Source organism: Mesoplodon bidens, assembly GCF_964165515.1.
Source record: "Mesoplodon bidens genome assembly, chromosome: 1".
Lineage (NCBI taxonomy): Eukaryota > Metazoa > Chordata > Mammalia > Artiodactyla > Ziphiidae > Mesoplodon > Mesoplodon bidens.
Genome location: NC_138176.1, coordinates 25,946,476 through 25,969,170, shown reverse-complemented (window position 1 = coordinate 25,969,170; position 22,695 = coordinate 25,946,476). Strand labels below are relative to the sequence as shown.

Here is a 22,695-nt window from a genome sequence, read left to right as displayed (position 1 = left end):
CTCCGTGGCCGTGTGGAGAAGCGCTGCCAGTGACACCGCAATTCAAGATGGCGGCAGTAGCAGGCAGTGCGCAGAGACACTGCACCCAGAACTTGGATGTGAAGCCAGAGCAGCACAGCCGCACTAGCCCCGCGAGAGCTCCAACCCCCCCGCCCCGTCCCCGCAATGAGGAGAACCATATAGAGCATCCCCACCCATCCCCTGTCCCAAAAACCTGTGCTCTAGAGCGAGAGCTCCCACCTCTCCGTTCTCTGATCAAAGAATAAAACTTTCCTTTGTTTCTGAACCAAACTCGGTCTCAATCGATTGGCATGGGCAACACCAGAGAAGAGGACCCCTACTGGGGCCCAACTCGAAAGGGGTGGTAACATAATTACATTTTGTAGTTTGTTTTGAATAAAATAATGGAATGTTAGAAATAGAAAAGATCTTAAAGAGATCATTGTTTTGCAGACTAGAAAACGGAGGCAAAGAAAAATGTAGCAATTTGCCCCAGGATCCCATAGCTTGTAACAAAGCTCAGAGGAAAACTCAGGTGTCCTGCCCCATTAGAATGCACAGTTTCCCCATTGAGCAGGTTTTCATTTTATTTTTTAAAGTGAATTTTCCAAGCCTTAAAGACCAGTTTGAGTCTTTAGTGGTATCTCAGTATGAAACTGGAAACGAAGTGGTGAGGGTTTGTTTTTTTAGCTAAAAGCCTTTATGGGAGATCTCAGTGTGTGTGTGTGTGTGTGTGTGTACGTGTGTCTGTGTGTCTGTGTTTCCTCGAAATAATCAGTTGAAATTACCCTCCATTCCAGGGCTGTTGTGGACTAGGCTAAATATGTACAGCAATGCTTGGAGGGTCTTAGTTACCTAGCAAGCACCATCAGGGGAAGCCAGTAGTGTTCAGGCATCCCGCCATCATGATGCTGAGCAGGGTTCTCTAAGGACCACTGCCTAAAATGTTCATGGGGAACACAGTCCCCGGCACAGGCAGGGAGATCTGGCCTCAGCACTGCTGGGTCAATCCACTTATCATTTCCCCATGGGGCAGCAGTATCCTCCAGTAAGGAGAAACCACTGACTCTCCCCAATAAGAGCTGAACTACACGAGTGTACAATGCCTGGTTTGCAGCTCAATGAAGGGTTGTCTAATTAACTGTGACAGTCGTCCAAATCTCTCCCCTCTGATCAGAGGAAGGGAAGATATCTGAAGCAGAAAGAGGGCCTTTCGGTGGTACCTATGTCCCTCCTTAGCCAGGAAGTGCAAGGTAAGTCCTGATTATACAGACCCTTGGGTGGGTTGTTAAACATCCATATGGCTCTCAACTGTAAAAGGTGTGATCAGATGAGCTTTAAGATTTTTCTAGTTCTAGTAATTCTAACGGAAATGAATACATATAAACCTTGTCACATAGATTATGGAGTCTACACATATTCTTCCAGGTAAGAATTTTTATCTTTACTTTTTAGGATGAGTTTTTTATCTCATTGAATTTTATGCATCTTGTAATCCTCTTGCATCCTTTTGCATCTTGTAATCCTCTTATGTGAGGTATGACACTTCATCTTGTATTACAACTGGGATTTTAATTTATAGCAGAGAAGGATTGTAACTTCTCTTCCTACTACCAAGATCCATATCTCATCTAGAACTGTGTAATACAGAAAATGATAATTTAAGAAAAAATAGCATTACCACTGTTTCTTGGTCTTTTTATAGTTTTAAAAATATTATTTTATGTAAAACACACCATGAACATGGTGGAAAGAATGGTATCACCTTATGGTAGGCTAGGGTTAGGTTTAGGTAAGGAATTGTGGTTTGCCACCCAGCATCAATACACCTTCCTTCTGGAAAATTTCTTGAATATCCATTGAGAAACCATCTCTCCCCTATTTTCAGGGTTGAGTGGAACAGATCTGACTCCCATTTCCATGGCTGATTTTAAGCCAGTTAGCATTTCTCATCCCCCTGTCTACAGTGATTAGTTCAGGGTTATTATTAAGACATTAGGAGGTATTTACTAAGCCTTCTGAAAAGGAGAAACTTCTTTTCTCTTCCTCCTCCCACTGTAGGAGGCTTTCTTCCCTGATGATCTGATGTGACATTGGTACCTGTGGCATTTGGGTACCACTAAATGCAGCCTAAGATGAAACTAAAGACATAGTATACAGACAGAGAGGAAAACAAGATCCTTGGTAATATCATTTGAGTTGCTAGATCAAGCCACAGCTGAGCCCAGACAAACTCTATACTTTATAGTTGAGTCAATAACCCCCACTTTTTAATTTTTGGCTCAAGTTGGTTAGAGTGGTACTTTTCTTTCATTTGTTTGTTTGTTTTAATTTATTTATTTTTGGTGCACTGGGTCTTTGTTGCTGCACGCGGGCTTTCTCTGGTTTTGGCGAGCGGGGCTACTGTTCATTGCGGTGCGCGAGCTTCTCAATGTGGTGGCTTCTCTTGTTGTGGAGCATGGGCTCTAGGCACGCGGGCTTCAGTAGTTGTGGCATGCAGGCTCCAGTAGTTGTGGCACGCGGGCTCAGTAGTTGTGGCTCACGGGCTCTAGAGCGCTGGCTCAGCAGTTGTGGCACACAGGCTTAGTTGCTCTGTATCATGTGGGATCTTCCCAGACTAGGGTTTGAAACCATGTCCCCCTGCATTGGCAGGTGGATTCTTATCCACTGCGCCACCAGGGAGTCCCTTTCTTTCATTTCTAACTGATCCTCTTGAGGTTAGATGGGGTCATTTATCTAGTTATGGCCAAGGAGATGTTTCATTTTTTAGTAAAAGCACTTAATTGCTAATTCAAGACCTTCCAGCACTCTTCCCATACCATGGCACTGAGGAGCTATTAGCTGGTGGAGCCTCTGTCGACTTTGTTCCCTGAAAGGCCGTGTGGAGCAGAGAACCTGTCAATCCACAATGAACTTACAGCCTGAGTGAGATATAAACCATTAGAGTTTCAGGAATAACTGCCACCACAGAAAATCTTGTTCTTTCCCATACACCAATAGAGTATCTTATGTTCCACCCTCTGGGCTGTGGAATATACTTTATACACAAGAATTACTCTAATATATAAGGTAAAAATGCAATAAGGCCTCTGTAATTAGTATTTCCACAGCCTATTGACATGTGAATATGAAAAAGTAGGTTGGAGTACAATTCAATACATATATTTTTAAATTCATTTATAAGGCACACTTACTGGGATATTCAGATAAATCCTGCTGACACGAGCACCATCCTCTATGTCCCAAACACAAACTTCTCCTGACTGTGTGAGAGTCTGTAAAAGAAAAAGAAAACTCAAATGGAAAACAAGACTTTGCTATGGGAGTATGTTCTAAATTCCTTTCTAGTATGTCAATCTGATGATTTAGTATAAAATTTCATTTTATTTATGTGGATTAAAATTACAATTTCAATGTCAATACTTCTGATTTGAACAAATACTAACTATTACCTTTAATGCAATTTAAGTAACACATAATAACTAATTAGGATTAGAAAAGTGAAATAAAGTTTTCTTTTTCTGTGTAACATAATTGAAATAAGTTACTTGGAAATTCAATGAATTTCCTAGTGAATAAGCCTAGAAATAGAAAATCACAATTGGTATTTTAAAAAATTAATAGACTTTGCTTTTAAGAGCAGTTTTAGGATTACAGAAAATTTGAGCAGAAAGTAGAGAGTTGCACTTCCCTCCCTGCCCTTCCCAATATCCATACAATTTTCCCTGTTACTGACATCTTGCACTATTGTGGTATATTTGTTAGAATTGATGAGCCAATATTGATACAGTGTTATGGACTAAAGCCATAGTTTACATTAGGGTTTACTCTTTGTGTTATACATTCTGTGGATTTTGACAAACGTACGATGACATGTAACCACCATCACAGTATCATACAGAATAGTTTCACTGCCCCCCAAATCCTCTATGCTTCACCTCTTGATCCCTCCCTCCCTCCCCACTGAACCTGTGGCAACAACTGATTGTTTTTAGTGTCTCCACAATTGTACCTTGTCCAGAATGTCTTACAGAGGGAACCATACAGCTTTCTCAGATTGCCTTCTTTCACATAGCAATATGCACTTAAGGTTTCTCTATGTATTTTCATGGCTTTATGGCTCATTTCTTTTTAGTACTTTTTAGTACAATATTCCATTGTATGGATGTACCACAGTTTGTTTATTCATTCTCTTATTGGAGGACATCTTGATTGCTTCCAAGTTTTGGCAATTATGAATAAAGATGCTATAAGCATTCACATGCAGATTTTAGTGTGGGCATAAGATTTCAACTAATGTGGGTAAACACTAAGAAGCCCAGATGCTGAATCATATGGTAAGAATACGTTTAATTTTGTAGAAATTGCCAACTGTCTTCCAAAGTGGCTGTACCATTTTGCCTCAGTAGCGAATGAGGGTTTCTTTTGCTCCATATCCTCACTAGCACTTTGTATTGTCAGTGTTTTGGATTTTAGACATTCTAATAGGTGTGTAGCATTGTTTTAATTTGCAATTCTCTAATGACGAAAAATGTTGAACATCTTTTCATCATTCTTATTTGCCATCTGTATATCTTCTGTGTTAAGGTGTTTATTCAGATTTTTTCCCCCATTTTTCAATGGGGTTGTTTATTTTCTTATTGTTGAGTTTTAATAGTTCTTTGTATATTTTGGATACCAGTATTTTATCAGATATATGTTTTGCAAAGATTTTTCTTCCAGCCTGTGCTTTGTCTTTTCTTTCTCTTAACAGTGTCTTTTGCAGAGCAGAAGTCTTTAATTTTGATGAAATCCAGCTTATCAATTTTTTCTTTCATGGATTGCATTTTTGGTATTGTATCTAGAAAGTCATTACCAAACCCAAGGTCACTTAGATTTTTCTCCTTTGTCATCTCCTAGGAGTTTTATAGTTTTGTATTTTACATTTAGGTCTACAATCCATTTTGAGTTAATTTTTTGGGAAGGGTGTAAGATCTGTGACTAGATTTTTTTCTTTTTTGGCATGTGAATGTCCATTTCCTCCTGCACCATTTGTTGAAAAAAACTATGCTTTCTCAATTAAGTTGCTTTTGCATATTTGTGAAAGGTCAGTTGACTATATTTCTAGACACTGTTCCATTGATCTGTTTGTCTACTCTCTCATGAATACCATACTGTCTTGATTACTGTAGCTTTATAGTAAATATTGAAATTGGGTAGTGTTAGTCCTACCCAATTCTAGAATCACTAAGTTCTAGAATCATTTTATTGATATCCACAAAATAATTTACTGGGATGTTGATCGGAATTGCATTGAATCTATAAGCCAAGTTAGAAAGAATCGACATCTTAATAATACTGAGTCTTCTTACCTATGTACATGAAATATTTATGCATTTATTAGATCTTGTTTGATTTCTTTCATCAGAGTTTTATAGTTTTTCTCATATATATCTTGTACATATTTTGTTAGATTTATTCCTATTTTACTTTTTCAGGGCTAATGTAAATGGTATTGTGTTTTAAATTTCAAATTCCAATTCTTCACTGCTTGTATAAGAAAGCAATTGACTTTTGTATATTAAACTTGTACCCTGCAACCTTGTTATAATCACTTAGCTCCAGAAGGATTTTTTATTGATTCTCTGGGATTTTCTACATAGACAATCAGGTCATCTAAGAACAAAGTTTTATTTCTTCCCTTGCAATCTTAATACCTTTTATTCCCCATACCCACCCCCCCTTTTTTTGGTCTTATTGCATTTAGGACTTCCAGTTGATTTCATTAAGGTTTTCTTTTTTAAAGATGTCCTTTATCAGACTGAAGAAGTTACCCACTATTTGTTGTTTGCTGAGAGGTTTTGTTTTGTAATGTTATTATTAATTATTTATTCAATTTATTATTTAATGTATTCAATTATTATTCAATTTATTAATAAATCAATTTATTCAATTTATTTAATAGATATAGGCTCAGATTATTTATTTCTCCTTGTATGAGTTTTGGTAGATTATATCTTTCAAAGAATTGGTCCATTTCATCTAAATTATCAAATTTGTAGGCATAGAGTTGTTCATAATATGGTTGGCCCTCTGTATCTGTGGGTTCTGCATCTGGAGAGCTGACTGTACTATGCCATTTTATATAAAGGACTTGACCATTCATGGATTTTGGTATCCACGGGGAGTCCTGTAACCAATCCCCCATGGATACTGAAGGATGACTGTACTCTTTTTTTTTTTTTTGCGGTACGCGGGCTTCTCACTGTTGTGGCCTCTCCCGCTGCGGAGCACAGGCTCTGGACGCGCAGGCTCAGCGGCCATGGCTCACGGGCCTAGCCGCTCTGCGGCATAGTGGGATCTTCCCGGACCGGGGCACGAACCCGTGTCCCCTGCATCGACAGGCGGACTCTCAACCACTGCGCCACCAGGGAAGCCCGACTGTACTCTTTTATTATCCTCTTAATGTCCCTGGGGTCAGTAGTAATGACCCCTCTTTAATTTTCATTTCTGATGTTAGTAATTTGTATCTCCTCTCTCTCTCTCCCTCCTGCCCCCACTGCCTCGTTAACTTGGCTAGAAGTTTATCAATTTTATTGATCTTTTTAAAGAACCAGCTTTTGGTTTCTTAGATTTTCTCTACTGATTTCCTATTTTTAGTTTCATTGCATTCTGCTCTCATTTTTATTATTTCTTTTCTTCTGTTTACTTTGGATTTAATTTTGTTTTTTTTTCTATTTCCTAAAGTGGGGGCTTAGATTATTGATCTTAAACATTCTTCTTTTCTAATATATGCACTGAATGCTATAAATTTCCCTCTAAGCCCTGTATTCACTGCAAAATCCCATAAATCTTGATATTTAGTATATTCATTTTCATTTAGTTCAAATTTTTAATTACTCTTAAGACTTCTTTGAGCCATGTGTTATTAGAAGTGTGTTGTTTACGCTCCAATTATTTTGGGGTTGGGGGAGTTTCCAGCTACCTTTCTGTTATTTACTTCTAATTTAATTCCATGTAGCCTGAGAACGTATTTCTTTTAAATGGTTAAGGTATGTTTTATGACCAAGAATGTGATCTATTTTGGTGGATAATTCATGTGAGCCTGAGAAGAATGTATATTATGCTATCATTTGATGAGGTAATCTATAGATGTCAATTAGATCCAGTTGATTGATGGTATTGTTCAATTCACCTATGATTTTGATCTTCTGCCTGCTGGTCTGTCTCTCTGAAAAATTTCTTTTAACATTCCTTGCAAGGCAGTTCTGCTAGTGACAAATTCCCTCAATTTTTATTTGTCTGAGAAAATTTTTTTTCCTTCACTTTTGAAGGATAATTTTGCTGGATATAGAATCCTGGGTTGTTGGTTTTTTTTCTTTCAACACTTTAGATATTCACTCTACTTTCGCTTACATGATTTCTGAAGAGCAGACCACTGTGATTCTTATCTTTGTTTCTTCAAGGGTAAGGTTTTTTTCCCTTTGGATTTTTTTCAAAATTTTTACTTTGTTTTTGATTTTCTATCATTTGAATATAACAAGATTTGGTGTCGATTTTTTGGTATTTATCCCTCCAGTGTTCCCTGAGCTTCCTGGATCTGTCATTAATTTTGAAAAATTCTCAGCTATTATTACTTGAAACATTTCCTCTGTTCCTTCCTTCCTTTCTTCTCCTTCTGGTATTCCTATTATGTGTATGTTATACCATTTATAATTGTCCCATGTTCTTGGATATTCTCTTCTTTCTTTTTCATTCTTTTTTCTCTTTGCATTTCAGTGTTGAAGGTTCTACTGACATTTCTTTAAGCTTATTGATTCTTTCCTTTGCAATATTCAGTCTATTGATGAGCCCACCAAAGGCATTCTTCATTTCTGTTCTACTGCCTTTTATTTCTAATATTTCTTTTTTTCTTTCTTAGAGTTTCCATCTCTGCTCATATTATCCAGTCATTATTTCAAGTTGTCCACTGTTTCCATAAGAATCCCTAGTATATTAAACATAGTTTGTTTTAAATTTCTGGCCTGGTAATTACAACATGTCTGTCATATCTGAGTCTAGTTCTGATGCTTGCTCTGTGTCTGTTCTGTTGTTGTCTTTTAGTATGCCTTATAATTTTTGTTCAAAGCTGGACATGATGTACTGGGTAAAAGAACATGAATTAAATAGGCTGTAGTGTGAAGTTTTATGTTTATCTGGCTAGGAGTTAGACTGTGTTTACTGTTTGCTGTAGCTGAATGTGTCAGAAACTAAAATTTCCTCTGGTGTCCTTGTTTTGGTCTGAGATGTGCAGTTTCTCCAGTCATAATCCCCCTGGGTACTGGCTCCAGTGGTGGTTTCTACTTCTGGGCATCTGCTCCAGTAAGCTGTAATTCTTTGCATCTGCCTGTCTGTCTCTATAATTTTGGGGGGAGTGGTTTTCCCTGTGACCTCAATTCTCTGATGGGTCTAAGAGGAATTGTTGATTTTAAACTTATTCAGCTTTTTTCTTTTTAAGATATATTAATTAATTAATTTTATTTATTTATTTTTGGCAGCATCGGGTCTTTGTTGCTGTGCATGGGCTTTCCCTAGTTGCAGCAAGTGGGGGCTACTCTTCATTGTGGTGTGTGGGCTTCTCATCGTGGTGGCTTCTCTTGTTGCAGAGCATGGGCTCTATGCACATGGGCTTCAGTAGTTGTGGCTCATGGGCTCTAGAGTGCAGGCTCAGTAGCTGTGGTGCACGGGCTTAGATGCTCCGCGGCATGTGGGGTCTTCCTAGACCAGGGCTTGAACCCGTGTCCCCTGCATTGGCAGGTGGATTCTTAACCACTGCACCACCAGGGAAGCCCAATTCAGCTTTTTTCTTGTTGTGAGGTTCTTTACATGCTGGACTGGAAGCCCAAAGTTCATATTCATTTTTACAGATAATTTTGACTCTTTCGCAGGATCAAGACTGAAAGCAGCTTAAAGTAACTGCAATGTGATACAATTTAAATTCTGTTTCTTGAATACTAGGGAGTGGGTAACATGATACTATGGATCAAGTATCTAAATCCTAAACATGAAAATCTTGTATTAAACTTTTTTATTGAGTTGAAACAACCCTAAAAACAGACATAATTCTTATCAGAGAACATCTGGAAGAAAAATCACATAATCAGAATCTGAAGATTGGAAGAAACCTTAAGTGTTACCTATTCCATAGTCTATGTATTTTTTTATTTGCTAGAACTCCCAAAATCTTAATGGATTTGTTGATGAATCATATGAAAAGTGAAATATGTTTCTTGAGATCAACTAAAAGTAAGCAGTTAAACACCACAAAAAAATGTTCTTTTCTGCATGTAGAGGGAAGGTTTGTTTTTTTTTTTCTAAGTAGACTGAATACATGTTTTGTGCATGGCAACTATTTCATTTTCATTTTCAGATTGGGCTGCATCACTCTGAGAGGGTAAACACCAATAGTTTAATAAGTGTTGACAACTCATTAGCAATGAATGTGTTTAACGATCTGGCTTGGAAAACTTGGATGGTGAATACAAACAGGATGGCTCCTACAGGGAACTCTGCTCAATATCATGTAGCAACCTAAGTGGGAAAAGAATTTGAAAAAGAATAGATACATGTATATGTATAACTGAATCACTTTACTGTACACCTGAAACTATCACAACATTGTTAATTATACTCTAGTATAAAACAAAAAGGTTAAAAAATAAAAACAAACAAACAGGATGGCTCCTAAGATTTTAATTGCTTCGGTCATGTTCAGAGACTTAATATTACGAAGTCACAATATGACGATGTCATTCTAACTGGGGAGTAGATTTGATGATGGAAGCAGTTGGCATTTCTACCACATCTTCAAGAGTACCCTTGGGGGACTTCCCTGGTGGTCCAGTGGTTAAGACTTCTTGCTCCCAATCCCAATGCAAGGATTTACAACAGGTTGCACATGAACTTCCAAAATCTTACCCATAAATCCTACTGTGAAACAATACAATATTCCTCACCATGCAGTATTCATTTCCAGGTGTGATAAAGTCTGTTGCCTGAAATTTCCCATCACAAGCTGCTAGGAGTTTTTCAAAGGTTGGCTCCTCATCAAAAGTGTAAATATAAATAGATCCCTGTAAATATACCAAAAAAGAAAAAAACAATGCAATTGTGTGTTCAGCTCAACAAATAGTTATTACATGCTTACTGTGAACAAGGCACTGTGTGAGAAAAGGTAGTGGGAAAGTAGAGATAAACTCAGTAAGGCCCTGACCTTGAGGAGCTTAAAATATAAATGTTTATTGATTCATTCATTCATTCCTCAATTAAAATAATCAATAAATAAGACTTTCTTCTTTTCTCCATTTCCAAGCATTTTTTTAAAGATTACAATACATAACAAAGCACTTTTTCCTGACTTTAAAAATAATGTCTATTTATGCAGAAAATTTGGAAAATATAGAAAACCAGAAAAGTTGTTAAGATGAACTAACTTCTATCACATACTAGACCACGGTGGGCACTAACAAAAACTTTTAAATGTACATTTGTGAAAATTGTAGAGGTGTGGCTGAAGCTGTTACTTATGACTTGTTTATCATTCTCAGGTTCCAAATTCACCTCTCCAAAAAATCTACCCTGTACATTATGCATCCCTGCCAAGTAACTATAATATGGTATGTTTATTTAACTAGCAATAAGAAGTCTGTTTTCAACTGATCACAAGTTCTTCAAGTTTATTTAGGTTAAACATGAATATTTTTGCTCCTGTTTATCTAAAAAATACAACTCTGTAAAGTCTAAAATTTGGTAGGTATTTACTGATTTTTACCTTTCATTCATTTACCTTTCATTAATTCCTTCAACAAATATTGAGTGGATACACTGTGCCAGACACAGCTCTGGATGCTGGGGCTGCATCAGAGGACAAAACAGACAAAAGTTCCCTGCCCTTATGGAGCTTACATTCTACTGGGGACTTTGGTCAATGAATAAGGTATCTAAATAATATATATTGTAAGTTAAAGAGCAATAATTGTAAGAAGAAAAAAATAAAGCAGGGAAAGAGGATATGACATGGCAAAATAAGAGGATGAAATTCTAAAGAGTGTCCAAGAAAGGCTTTACAGAGAAGGTGTGTTTAGAGAAAAGACTTGAAGGAAATGAGGAAGGGATTCATGTGGATTCTGTGGGAAACGCATTCCAGACAGAAGGAACAGCCAGTGCAAACACTCTGAGGGAGGAGCATGCCTGGTGCGTATAAGCAAGCTGCATGATGACCAGCATGACTGAAGCAGGGTGAATAAGAAGAAGAGTCATGGGAGATAAGGCCAGTGTGGGGAGTGGAGTCCATATCATGAAGGGTTTTGTAAAGCATAGTGAAGATTTTGGCTTTTACTCAGAATAACATGGGGAATCACTGGAGGGCTCTGAGTAGTAGAGAGAGATGCTTTGCTCACTTTGGCTGCTATGTTGAGTACACATAGTCTATTCTACCATGTACTGAGAAAAGTATATTAAAATCTCCTATTGAGATCATGATTTTGTTTTTCTTTGTCATTTTGTCATGTTTTGCTTTATATATTTTGAGGCTATTTTATTTGGTACATATATATTTTAAAAGTTTATGTATTCCTAGTGAATTTAACCTTTTATTATTCTAAAATAAGCCCATTTATTCTTAGTAATGATTTTTGCCTATAAGTCTTTTTTACCTAATATTAATATATCTCCAAAGGCTTTCTTTTGGTTAATGTTTGCATGATATATCTTTTCCCATTTTCTAAATTTACTTTCAATTTTTAATTTATTTTCAATGTTACTGTCTTTTTTTAAATTTACTTTCAATCTTATGCTTTAGATATGTCACTTGAAAACAGTGCAGAGTTGGGTTTGGATTTTTTTTTTTTTTTTTTTTTGCGGTACGCGGGCCTCTCACTGCTGTGGCCTCTCCCGTTGCGGAGCACAGGCTCCGGACATGCAGGCTCAGTGGCCATGGCTCACGGGCTCAGCCGCTCCGTGGCATGTGGGATCCTCCCGGACCAGGGCACGAACCCACATCCCCTGCATCAGCAGGCGGACTCCCAACCACTGCGCCACCAGGGAAGCCCTGGATTCTTTTTTAATCAAAGATGGTAATCTTTGCCTTTTAACTAGACCAACTATTCTGTTTTGCTTTAATTTGTAATTACTAGTATATTTGAGATTAAACATTACATTTTAATTCATGCTTTCTATTTTCTCACTTGTTTTGTATTTATTTTTCTCTCTTTTCTTACCTTGTTTTGGGTTGTTTTTTTTTTTTTTTTAACATTTCACTTCGCCCCTCTATGATGTGGAAATTTCATCTGATGTTTCAGTTCTTTTATGGTTACCTTAGCAGTCAGAACATGCATACTTAGCTTATAAATATCAGAAGTTACTTAAAACATTTACTCTCTTCCCAGGAAATAAAATAAACTTGAAATACATTATTCCATTTACTCCTTTCCCTCCAACTTACATTATTGTTGTCTGGAATTTTAATTCAATGTAATTTTTAAACCCAACTTTGAATTATTTGTGCTGTTTTATACAGTCAGTGTTCACTTACATTTCTCTACGCATTTACTACTGCTCTTCATTCTTTTTGTATCACAGTCCTTCCACCTGGGGTCATTTTCCTTCTGCCTGAAGTACATTCTTCAGAATTTTCTCTAGTGATGATGTGCTAACAAACTCTCAATCCTGGAGTGTCTAGAAAGTCTTTTTTTACCCCTGTACTGAAAAGTATTTTCCCTGAGTATAGAATTCCGGGTGGTAGTAACCTTATTTCACTAAATCAGGGGTCAGCAAACTTTTTCTATAAAAGGACAGCTAGTAAATATACTAGGCTTTGCAGGCCATATGGTCTCTCACAGCTACTTAATTCTACCATTGTAGTGTGAAAGCAGCCATAGACAATACATAAACAAGTGGGTCTGACTGTGTTCCAGTAAAACTTTATTTACAAAAACAAGCAGCAGGCTGTTTTTGGCCCATGGTCTACAGTTTCCTGACCCCAGCACTACATGGAAAATCTCATTCCACTCTTTCTTACTTACATTATTGCCAGAGTAGTCAGCTGTTAGTGTAACTGAAAGTCCTTTGAAATAATCTGTTTTTTTCTCTGACTACTTTTAAGATTTTCTCTTTGTCTTTGGTTTTCAAAAATTTCACTTTGTTAAGTCTAAGTGTGTATATTTTTCCTGCTTGGGATTCACTGGGCCTCTTGAAGCTGTAAATTCATGTCTTTAATCAGTTCTGGAAAATCTCTCTTTAAATATTACCTCTGTCTCACTCTCTCTCCTCTTTGGGATTCCAATCAAATACATGTTAGATCTTTTCACTGTATCATTCATTTCTCTTACCCTCCCTTCTGTATTTCCCATACTTTTGTCACTTGAGTTCATTCTGGACAACTTCTTCTGATCTACCTTCCAGTTCATTGATTCTCCAGTCTTCTGTCAGACATATTCATTTAATTTTTTCTTTGTTAGTATATTTTTCTTTTTTAGAACTTCTATTTGTGTCTTTCTCCCTTCTGTTATGTTACTTTTTTATTGTTTCCTGTTCTCCATAGATATTTTAAATTTGTCATTTATTAAAACATCATTAACACAGTTTAACTTCTGGTAATTACAGACACTTAAGTCTTTCCATATTTAAATTTAAATTTCTTTTAGGCAGAAAATCATTGAACTTTACTTGTAATTCATCTAAAATCATTGCCTAACAATATAAACTAATATATCCTGACCTAGGAGTCTTCCCAACAGTATAATTCAGGTAGGCATTTGATTTTATCCTGTATTTATTTCCCTCCCTTCCTTCTCTTACAGAACCTGTGTTTTCCTTAGAGAACCACCCATGACCCCAGTCTCAGTTCATGTTTGGGTGGATTGACTCTACCCAGGGTCCAAGGGTAGACATGTGACTTAGGCCTGGTCAATGAGAGTTTAGAATCCCTCTGGACATAGTACTTGACCCAGGGGTAGAGAGGTGACCCAAGTTAGTACAATGAGTCTAGATTCCAGGACATTTTTTTCCCAACTGGTATCTTTCTACCAGGGTCACCAAGAGGATAAAAATACAAAATTGGAGTTGCAGAAGGCTCTCTTGACACCACAGGGGTGAGTCTGCATAGAAAAGGAGGAAGCAAAGAGGAAACAGAGCCAAGACATGGCAGAAAAACAAGGCATGCAGCCTCACGGGAGCTCCTGGATTTATATCAATTCCTTGCTTGCTTTCAGATATACACACAAAAACAAACATCCCTCTGTTATTTAGGTCTTTTAAATTGGGTATTTTTTCATTTGCAAGCTAAAGAGTCCTGACTAGTAGTGTATCATTATGCAACACACTCTGCCCTTCATTCCTGTCGTGCAATGATGATAATAATAATATCTGAAATTTCATGTCAAGAAACCACCATCTAGCATACCTTGTCTGTCTGAATCAGCAACATTCTGTAACTGGGAGAAAACATCAAATGTTCCACAGGCCCTTCAACCTCAAGAAAATCCTCTACTTTGTAATTTGTATCTTTAATAAGAAAAGAATACACAAAGCCATCCTAGAGACCAAAAACAATGAGATAAATGAAGAAAATTAGACTTGATCAATGCATAGTATTCAATACACTTTCCTCATCAAACAAGCTAAGAATTATTGATTACCATCTACTATTCATGTTTGGAATCATCATCTATGTTTACATTATCTAGAATGCCGTGGTTTCTTACCTTTAGCCAACTTTTAACCATGTTTCCTGGTCAATTTTCAATTTTATCTCTTTTGTGACACCTTTTTCAATTACCTAAAATTTGACTGATCTCTCCTTTCTTTGAACTTCTTTAGCATTTATCTTCTTACCACATTCTTCATTATATAGGAGGTGGGGCAGATGAGGCAGAGTTTATCGTTTGGCTGGTATCCAGAAGTCTCCTTACTTCAAAGGCCTTAGCCTTAATGTATGTATAATCATCATTATGTGCATTTCCTAAATCTCTAAATGACTCAAAGTTAGGGAGTGTGCTGTTTCCCTTGTATTTTCTTTTTTAGTTTTTCACACAGCGCTAGAAACAGGGCAAGTATCCAGTAAAAAGGGTTGGTTAAATGTTGATCAGTTAGTTGTAAACAGCTTTAGGTTAATTTAACTACTCTCAAGAAAAACGGCTGGGTTCAGACTTGAGACCTGGGGGGAGAAATGTGCAAGGTGCTTTCTCCAAGCCCATCATCATTCTCCATCCCTCACCAGAGCAGATGCTCCAATCTCTCCTTTAAACTAGGTTAAAAAAACACACCAAGGGTGGCCCTGAGAAGGACAAATGCAGACTAAATGTAGGAGGAAGTAGTCCATTGCAAGGCTGGGGAGAGGAGATTACAAGCTACATGTAGGTTAATGAGTTCCAGATTGTTTCTTGTTGGTGGAGCTACATCTCTCATTCTGACATCATTGCCTAGCTGCCCTTAGGTTCCTGGAGATGTGATCTGTGGCAAAAGAAGACACAAAGCTAACAGGGTTCTGAGACAGCTACCAGTAGACTTGAGATTTTAGTGTAGGTCGGCTCCAAACCTTAGTATTGATTACAACCACATGGAAATGTAACTTGGTCTGGCCTCTTTTCATACTTACTGAGGCTGTGTGCCGTAATAAATGAGAGCAAGAACTTTGGAGTTTGCCACACCTGGGTTCAAGTCCCAGCTTCTCCACTTACTGGCTGGTGAACTCTGTAAGACTTGACTCCTTTGTGTGTGTGTGTGTGTGTGTGTGTGTGTGTGTGTGTGTGTGTGTTTGGGGGGTTGGATTTTTTAATCCTGTTTTTGCTTATTTGCAATAAGATAGACATATGATAGATCATTATACTGTTATCTCTAATTTTGTATATATTCGAAATTCTTCATAATAAAAAGTTTTACAATAAACATCTCCCCAAAACAGAATTTTAATTAATAATCTGACAGAACTTGACATCCCAAATTATGGCTCATCATAGAAAATGGCAGCAAATGGAAATTGTATATTTTCTTTTTTTTCTATTTGAAATAAATTTTTAACCATTTTTTAATTGAAGTATAGTTAATTTACAACGTTGTGTTAGCTTCAGATGTTTGTATATTTTCTTGAAAGCAATTAATTTTGAAGAAAAAAATACATTACAATTCCAGAAGCAAGCACGCCTCCCTTCTGATATGCCATGGTGACTGGACTGACAAGATTTCTTCCCACTTTGGAAAAGAAAAACAAGGTAAAACAGGTGACACATAATTAAAAGTGCTGTACAGAGTAATTAATCTCACTTGCTTTCCTAGGACTATTCATTTCTTTGTAATTCTTCTTTCCACAAATCAACTTCCTATCAGGATATGCGCTATGCTTCTCAAACAATGCAGAATAAAAGCTGCTTTGCAATGACTACTGATGTAAATCACACAAGTTTTTTTCTTTTAATGTTCTGTATCATCAGATCTATGGAAGTAACATTGTGGAATTATATAGTTAATATATTTTCTTTTTTAGGAAAGCAATTATCAGAGATTTTAAGGGGTCAGAAAGAAAAAAGACAAAAACTGTATTATTATTAAGCTGTATACTTAAGATTTGTACATTTTATGGTACATACATTTATACCTCAGTAAATAAAACACAGTGGACTTAAAAAAGTAAAAAGAAAAAGTGATCTATTAGAACTTTGTTATTGGGGCTTCCCTGGTGGTGCAGTGGTTGAGAGTCCACCTGCCGATGCAGGGAACGTGGGTTTGTGCCCGGTCCGGGAAAATACCGCATGCCGCGGAGCGGCTAGGCCCGTGAGCCATGGCCGCTGAGCCTGCGCGTCCGGAGCCTGTGCTCCACAACGGGAGAGGCCACAACAGTGAGAGGCCCACGTACCGCAAAAAAAAAAAGAACGTTGTTATTAATAAAATATTGTCCTGGGGAAAGTAACAAAAGCATATTACCTTTTACGTAGATAAACCACAAGAACTACAAGATCAAAGGCTCAGAGACATGTATCAGACTTTTACTTACTGAACACTACATGCTTGGCATTTTGCCAGATGCTAAGACACATACTGTCCTTTCCTTCAAAGATTATTCACCCCAGCAGTCTCTTCTTTCCAATCCAACTGCCACTAGAGTCCAGGTTGCTATGACTCCTGGCCTAGTCTAGGTGCCTGCTACTTATAGCCACCCGCTTCTAGGATTGTGCTTCCCTGAACTATGGATAATTAATCTCCTCAAGCACAATTCCAATTGGGGCACATCCCCATTCAGGAGTTGATGTCAGTCCACTGTCAGCTGAATTAAGTATAAATGCCTTAGTCAGACATTCAAGGTCAGATATGGTATCAGATAGATGTCCTTTGTTCCCCACTCACTATTCCTGCATAACACTCGATGCTCCAGACAAACTGCACCACTTATTTTTCTCAGCCTTCCCCATGTTTTCTTGTTTATGCAGATACCATTGCCCCAAATTCCACCTACCCTCATCTCTTTGAACCCATCCTTTAAGGGCTATTTTAAATGCCACCTACAAAATGACTTAACTTGGCAGTTTTCCCTCATCTGAATTCCCATAGCACTTTATGAAGTTCTCCTCACATCTTAATTTTCCTGGCTGCAATTATTTATCAACTTGCCTTATTCTCTTTAATAAAATATAAATCAGCATCTTGAAGGTGCTGACTATGAGATTATATATTTGCCACCTATGTCAACTTGGAGGCACCTTGCTTAATGTCCTCCACACTGTAGAAGCTAGATAAATATTTATTTGAAAGTATTTGTATCATGAAAATAATAAAAAATAGTGTACAGGAAGGAAATAGTGAACACTATAAGACTACATACAGGGACTTCCTTGGTGGTCTATTGGTTAAGACTCTGCACTTCTACTGCAGGGGGCGCAGGTTCGATCCCTGGTCAGGGAACTAAGATCCAGCATGCCGCGAGGTGTGGCCAAAAAAAAAAAAGACTACATACAACTAAGTCCTAAATTGTGTAAAACATTACAAGTGTGATAGGGATTTGGAAATGTGAAACATTGCTTGATAATTCACTTTACAAACACACAGAAGTGCCAGTTTACTCCCTAGCAATCTCTGGAATCAAACTATAGAGCCAAGTTTGAGTAAGTCACAGTTCCTAACTTCAAAGAGTTGGTGACTAGTGGCAAAGACAGACAGGCACATGGGGCGTTGTAACAGCACAGGATGAGGCTCTAACAAAGAAGTGAGTCTGATGGAACCCCAGATGGGGCACCTGATTTTGCCTGTAGGTTGGAGTGAGGACAGAGGAAGGCTCCAGAATGGATAATTTTCCAGGTAGACAAGGAAGAGAAGGGCATCCTAGACAAAGGTAACTACCAATGAAATGCCAGCAGGCAGAATTTAGAGAGAGCACAGGAATGATGAGAACTTCTAAAAGGATCAAGTGGGAGAGCTGAAACTGGAAAGATAGGCCAGAAAAGAGGCTTAGTTTTTAGAGAGCTGAGGGATGGCGTTGTGGACATGAGATCAGAGGGTGGACTGGGCCTGGAGAGTACAGGTGACAGTAAAGGGAAGAGAGATGGGGACTGGGGTAGGAAAGTTGAACCTAATGGCTTCACTTTCTCAGTGGAGTGAGTCAGGGAACAGGAGAGGGAGCAGATAAGGGACATGCAGCTGGGGAAAACTTGCTGTAGGACCTGGTGTTTGAGCTGGGAACTGGAGGATACAGAGAGTAAGGTGGCAAGGGAATGAGCAGGGTGGCATGTCTGTAAAATGATGGGAAGAAATGACTGGCTAGATCAGGAGACTCATACTGGGGAGTAGCAGGAAATAATATTATTAAAATAATAATATTTTTAATAATAATATTTAATAATATTATTAAAATAATATTAATGGCGCAGGTAAGATCAGATTAGAGAGGGCTTGAAATCAAGGCAAGTAGTCCTTGAGTTTTACGTTGAAAATGGTCTTCAAGTTTGGCAGGGATGAGATGCCTGATTTGGGTCAGCTGTGGATTAAGGTCAATGAAGTCAGCCCTAAGGTTGCTGCAGAAATCAAGGTGTGAAATAATAAGAGGAATTGGAGTGGAGAGTGCATTGGTCAGGTTGGAGAATTTGCCCTGGTGAGAATCCCTTCTCAAAGTGTCTACACATAGGCCCCCACAAGGTGACATTGGCTTCTCTGACTCAGGCCCAACTCTGGCCACTGCTGATGGGACCAGGAATGGACACCAGATCCAAGGAGAATAGGTCAAATTCTCTCAGAAAGTCTAACCAAGCAACAAAAAGTAATTTTCAAGGCGGAAGTTGGTCTTAAAAGAAGGTCTTGTGGAGAAAGGGTCATTGTGGAAGGCACATTAGCTGATTAAACACAACAGGCATATATGTATGGGAAAGGATATAGCATAGTAGCTAAGAACTTGGACTCTGAAGTCATTGTCTGGGTTCAGGTGTCAGCTCCATAATTTACTAGTTACGTGAATTTGGGCATGTTTCTTAACCTCTTAATGCCTTCATTTCCTCATCTATATCGTGAAGATAAAAATGTATTTCCTTACAAATTTGTTTTAAGGAGTATGTGAAATATACATATAGAGTGATAGCAGGAAGTCTAGAGCATAGAGCACTCAATAAACATTAGTTAGCTACAAGAAACATCCAGAGGACTTGGTAATGAACTAGAGGATAAAGAAGGAGGAATCAAAGATGTCTCTAGAAAGAGAAAAATAGGCAACAAAACATCCATTGTCAAGTGCAAAACCATCACCAATGGCTACAGTTCTGGGAAGATAAAGCAAAGCAGTTTCTTACCCCTTGGTGGTCCATCTTCTATCTTATTAAGCACAGTTACCTTCAAGTTTTCTCCACTAATCATTAAAAGATGACCCTGTTCACAGCCAACATATAGGTCACTTGTTGGAGTCCAGCAGTGCATAGTCGGGTGAAGCAAAGTATATAGATCATCTTTAGGCTTCAAGGAAAGATTTAAAACCTTGTGTTAAGACAACAGTCATGGCTGAAGAGCCAGAGAAATACTCAGCAAAAACAATTTCCAAGACAAAACAGATAAACATGCGGTGGCTTCTCTGGTTCTGGAGCACGGGCTCTACGCGCGCTGGCTTAGTAGTTGGTGGCGCACAGGATTAGTTGCTCCGCAGCATGTGGGATCTTCCTGGGCCAGGGCTCGAACGCGTGTCCCCTGAATTGGCAGGCGGATTCTTAACAACTGCACCACCAGGGAAGTCCCACAAAAGTCTTGAGTAATAACTTCTACACTGTTTCTTGGTGGACTTTTTGATATCTTGGATCTAAGAAAGTCATTGTTTAGCTAAAATCACACCATTTGAGGAAGATTTTGGTCAACCTTTCCCCTCCTGGTTCTGCAGGGGGACATGAATGTGATTTTCCTTGAGTGGCTATGGAGAGGTTGGCCTCGATCCTCTGCTTGGTTAACTGTCACGGGGAATAAGAGGACACTTTGTCTGCCTCTGGTAGCCTCTCTAGTGCATGAAACATCCTACTTGACTTTGATTCCGTGGAAAACTCAGAGAGAAATGCACAAAATCTTTGGGACGTACCTAGAAGAAATGTTGGTTTGGGGAACTAAAAATAATATGGACCAAGGGTCTATGGCAAATTTTTCCTGTAAAGGACCAGGTAGAGAATAGGCTTTGCAAACCACATAGGTCTCTGTCACATATCCCTTTTTTTTTTAATCACTTAAAAATGTAAAAAACAGGGGCTTCCCTGGTGGCGCAGTGGTTGAGAGTCTGCCTGCTAATGCAGGGGACACGGGTTCGAGCCCTGGTCTGGGAGGATCTCACATGCCGTGGAGCAACTAGGCCCGTGAGCCACAACTACTGAGCTTGCACGTCTGGAGCCTGTGCTCCGCAACAAGAGAGGCCGCGATAGTGAGAGGCCTGCGTGCCGCAATGAAGAGTGGCCTCCGCTTGCCACAACTAGAGAGGGCCCTCGCACAGAAACAAAGACCCAACAGAGCCAAAAATAAATAAAATAAAAATAAATAAAGAAGACCCCAAGATCACTAAAAAAAAAAAGTAAAAAACAGTCTTAGCTTGAAGCCATGTAAAAGCAGGTGACAGTTTGCTGATCTGTGCCTTAGATGATAATATCTCAGTGTTATGCCCCCTGCAGCCTTAAACACTGTGTCCAGCAGGGGAGAGGTCACTCCCCCTTTCTGTCCACACAGAACAGTCATCCTTGTAAGCCCTGGACCACCTGCTTTCCTTCCCAGAGGTCAAAATAGCCATGGCAGCTATTCTGGGCATGTGCCCTCCACAGCACTGATTAAGATCCTGAATTCAGGGTACCATAACATGGCATAACATAACATAACATAACATAACATGGCATTCTTTCCTTTCTATTTAAACAAGTCAAACATACTACCTTACTTTTATTTATTTATCTATTTACAGATGCATTTGTTTGCAATATAACATTTAATACTATATTAGTCTTTTTTTAATGCTATACTATTATTTAGAATTGCATTAGCTACAACATAACGTCTTTGTTTTCTTTAGGCATCCTTACAGCCATAGGAACAGAAAACATTTTTTAATAATATTTTTATTTGTTTCTAATTATAAAAGTGGTATATCCTTATTTGGGACAGAAAACATTTTTAATAAGCTAATGGCCAAATTAACAGAATTCTTAAATTCCTTGAGAGCTCCGTATGTATTTCATTCCTTTATTCATTCATCTAACAAATACTTATGCTACATAACAGGCACTGTTCTAATTACAGGGATGTAGCAGTGAACAAAATACACACCCACACACAAACACACACACAAACCTGCCCTCATGGGGCTTACATCCTGGTGAGGGAAAACAGAGTAAAAATAAGTTAAGAAGTTAAATATATGGAATGTTATGTTTTGAAAGTGCTGTGGGAGAAAAATAAAGCAGGGGAAGGTGGAATAGGTTTCATAGTTGGGGAATACTGTAAACCTATATAAACAGCCATTTTTTCATTCAAAACTCTTCGATAATGCAAGCCACCAAGTTGTAATAAATACTCAGTTATCTGAATAATATATACTGCTCTTTAATTTAGGAAAGGTTTACAGATTCAAGGTAAAGCAGGTGTAGCACTGCCAAAGTAATTATTCTGCTGGATTCCCAACCGATATAAATTTGTTGCATAATTGATATTTCCACAAACATTTATTGAATGTTGATTATATAGCAGGTATTGTGCCAACTGCTAAGAGAACCCTCTTCTCAATAGGATAATCACCTATCAAGGGAAGAAGTAGTATCAACAAACATCAGAATCAGAAAACATAGTAGGCTATAGTAGAAGAGTGTTTAACTATTACAAGAGAATCTATGAGAGAGCAATTTGCTCTTCTTGGTAGAGTGAAGGAAGTGGACAGAGAGAGAATTATCATTTGGGATGGACCTGGAAATATGACTAAGGCAGAAATCATACATAGAAGCACTCCACATGATAATTTTTTTAAGGGATACATTGTCTTTAATTGTATGATTGGCCTATTGCATGCCCTCATAGTCTTGGATTGTTAGAAAATAAATACTTGAGTAACAATTTCGCCACCCAGTGGGCAGGAAAAGAAAGGGGACAAAACCACTCAAAAGGATTAAACTGTTGCTGATTAATGACATTTCTGTGGTGTCTAAACTGAGATTTGACTCAGAGGGAAAAGAGTTACTCACTGACTACCATTATTTA

At 38.1% G+C, this 22,695-nt stretch overlaps 1 protein-coding gene across 4 annotated transcripts in view; it reads right to left on the bottom strand.

Moving 5' to 3' along the window:
• The window catches only part of CFAP43 (cilia and flagella associated protein 43), a 110,904-nt gene that overhangs the window by 68,152 nt on the left and 20,057 nt on the right, over positions 1–22,695 (bottom strand). For 3 of the 4 annotated variants that reach the window (XM_081249666.1, XM_081249667.1, XM_081249668.1), the window contains 5 exons: positions 19,782–19,941; positions 16,139–16,206; positions 14,420–14,551; positions 9,975–10,091; positions 3,195–3,275 (listed from right to left, as the gene is read on the bottom strand). In XM_081249666.1, the coding sequence (XP_081105792.1) occupies positions 3,195–3,275; positions 9,975–10,091; positions 14,420–14,551; positions 16,139–16,206; positions 19,782–19,941 (558 nt within the window). Of the gene's footprint in view, positions 1–3,194; positions 3,276–9,974; positions 10,092–14,419; positions 14,552–16,138; positions 16,207–19,781; positions 19,942–22,695 lie in introns of those variants that run through there. The other variant, XM_081249669.1, reaches the window with a different exon arrangement.